The sequence below is a fragment of the Monoraphidium neglectum genome (assembly GCF_000611645.1).
Source record: "Monoraphidium neglectum strain SAG 48.87 unplaced genomic scaffold scaffold04950, whole genome shotgun sequence".
NCBI lineage: Eukaryota > Viridiplantae > Chlorophyta > Chlorophyceae > Sphaeropleales > Selenastraceae > Monoraphidium > Monoraphidium neglectum.
Genome location: NW_014008680.1, coordinates 3,553 through 4,191, shown reverse-complemented (window position 1 = coordinate 4,191; position 639 = coordinate 3,553). Strand labels below are relative to the sequence as shown.

General features: G+C 70.6%; 1 protein-coding gene across 1 annotated transcript in view; it reads right to left on the bottom strand.

Annotated features, from left to right (window-relative positions):
- Positions 1-37: 37 nt before the first annotated feature.
- Positions 38-639, bottom strand: part of MNEG_15005 (ATP-binding cassette, sub-family C (CFTR/MRP), member 2) — a gene marked incomplete at both ends in the record, with an annotated part of 3,890 nt that continues 3,288 nt past the window's right edge. Inside the window, 2 exons of the mRNA XM_014036524.1 lie at positions 38-52; positions 341-459. Of these exons, the coding sequence (XP_013891978.1) occupies positions 38-52; positions 341-459 (134 nt within the window). The remainder of the gene's footprint in view (positions 53-340; positions 460-639) is intronic.

Sequence of the window (639 nt, the reverse complement as noted above, 5' to 3'; positions counted from 1 at the left end):
GTGTGGGGTGGGGGGCCGTAAGAAGGGGGCAGGCATGTCAAGGGCCTGGGGCCTTGCTGCGCGTTTGGGAGGTGGGGGCGGGTGTGGCCGGGGCGAGGTGAACCAGGCGGCGGTGCCGCGGCTGACCGACGGGGCTGGCCCGCCTGCGTCCCAAGTCACCGCCCTCGCGGCACCGCCCCCGCTGCCCCCTTGCCGAAACCCCCCTGCGCCCTCGGCCGCATCCGCGTCGCAACAAGGAAGCCCTCCATCGTCCCCAAACGCCCCTCGTGCTAGTGGTATAGACAACAAGAGAGCACAGATCACACCCGCGGCGGCTGCCCACCCCCCACCGGCCCCTCACCTTGTCGAAGAGGATGCGCCCCACCCTGGGATCCACCGCGCTGAGGGGGTCGTCCAGGAGCATCACGTCGGCCCCGCTGTACGCGGCGCGCGCCAGCGCCACGCGCGCCTTCTGGCCGCCTGGAGGGCAGGGAGGCGGCAGGGGCGGGGGGCGGGAGTGGGTGCGCAGCAGCAGGCGTGTGGGAGTGGGCGCCAGCCACAGCTGTGGTTGCTCTCACAACAGGCACACACCCGACGCACACACACACACACACACACACACACACACACACACACACACACACACACACACACACACAC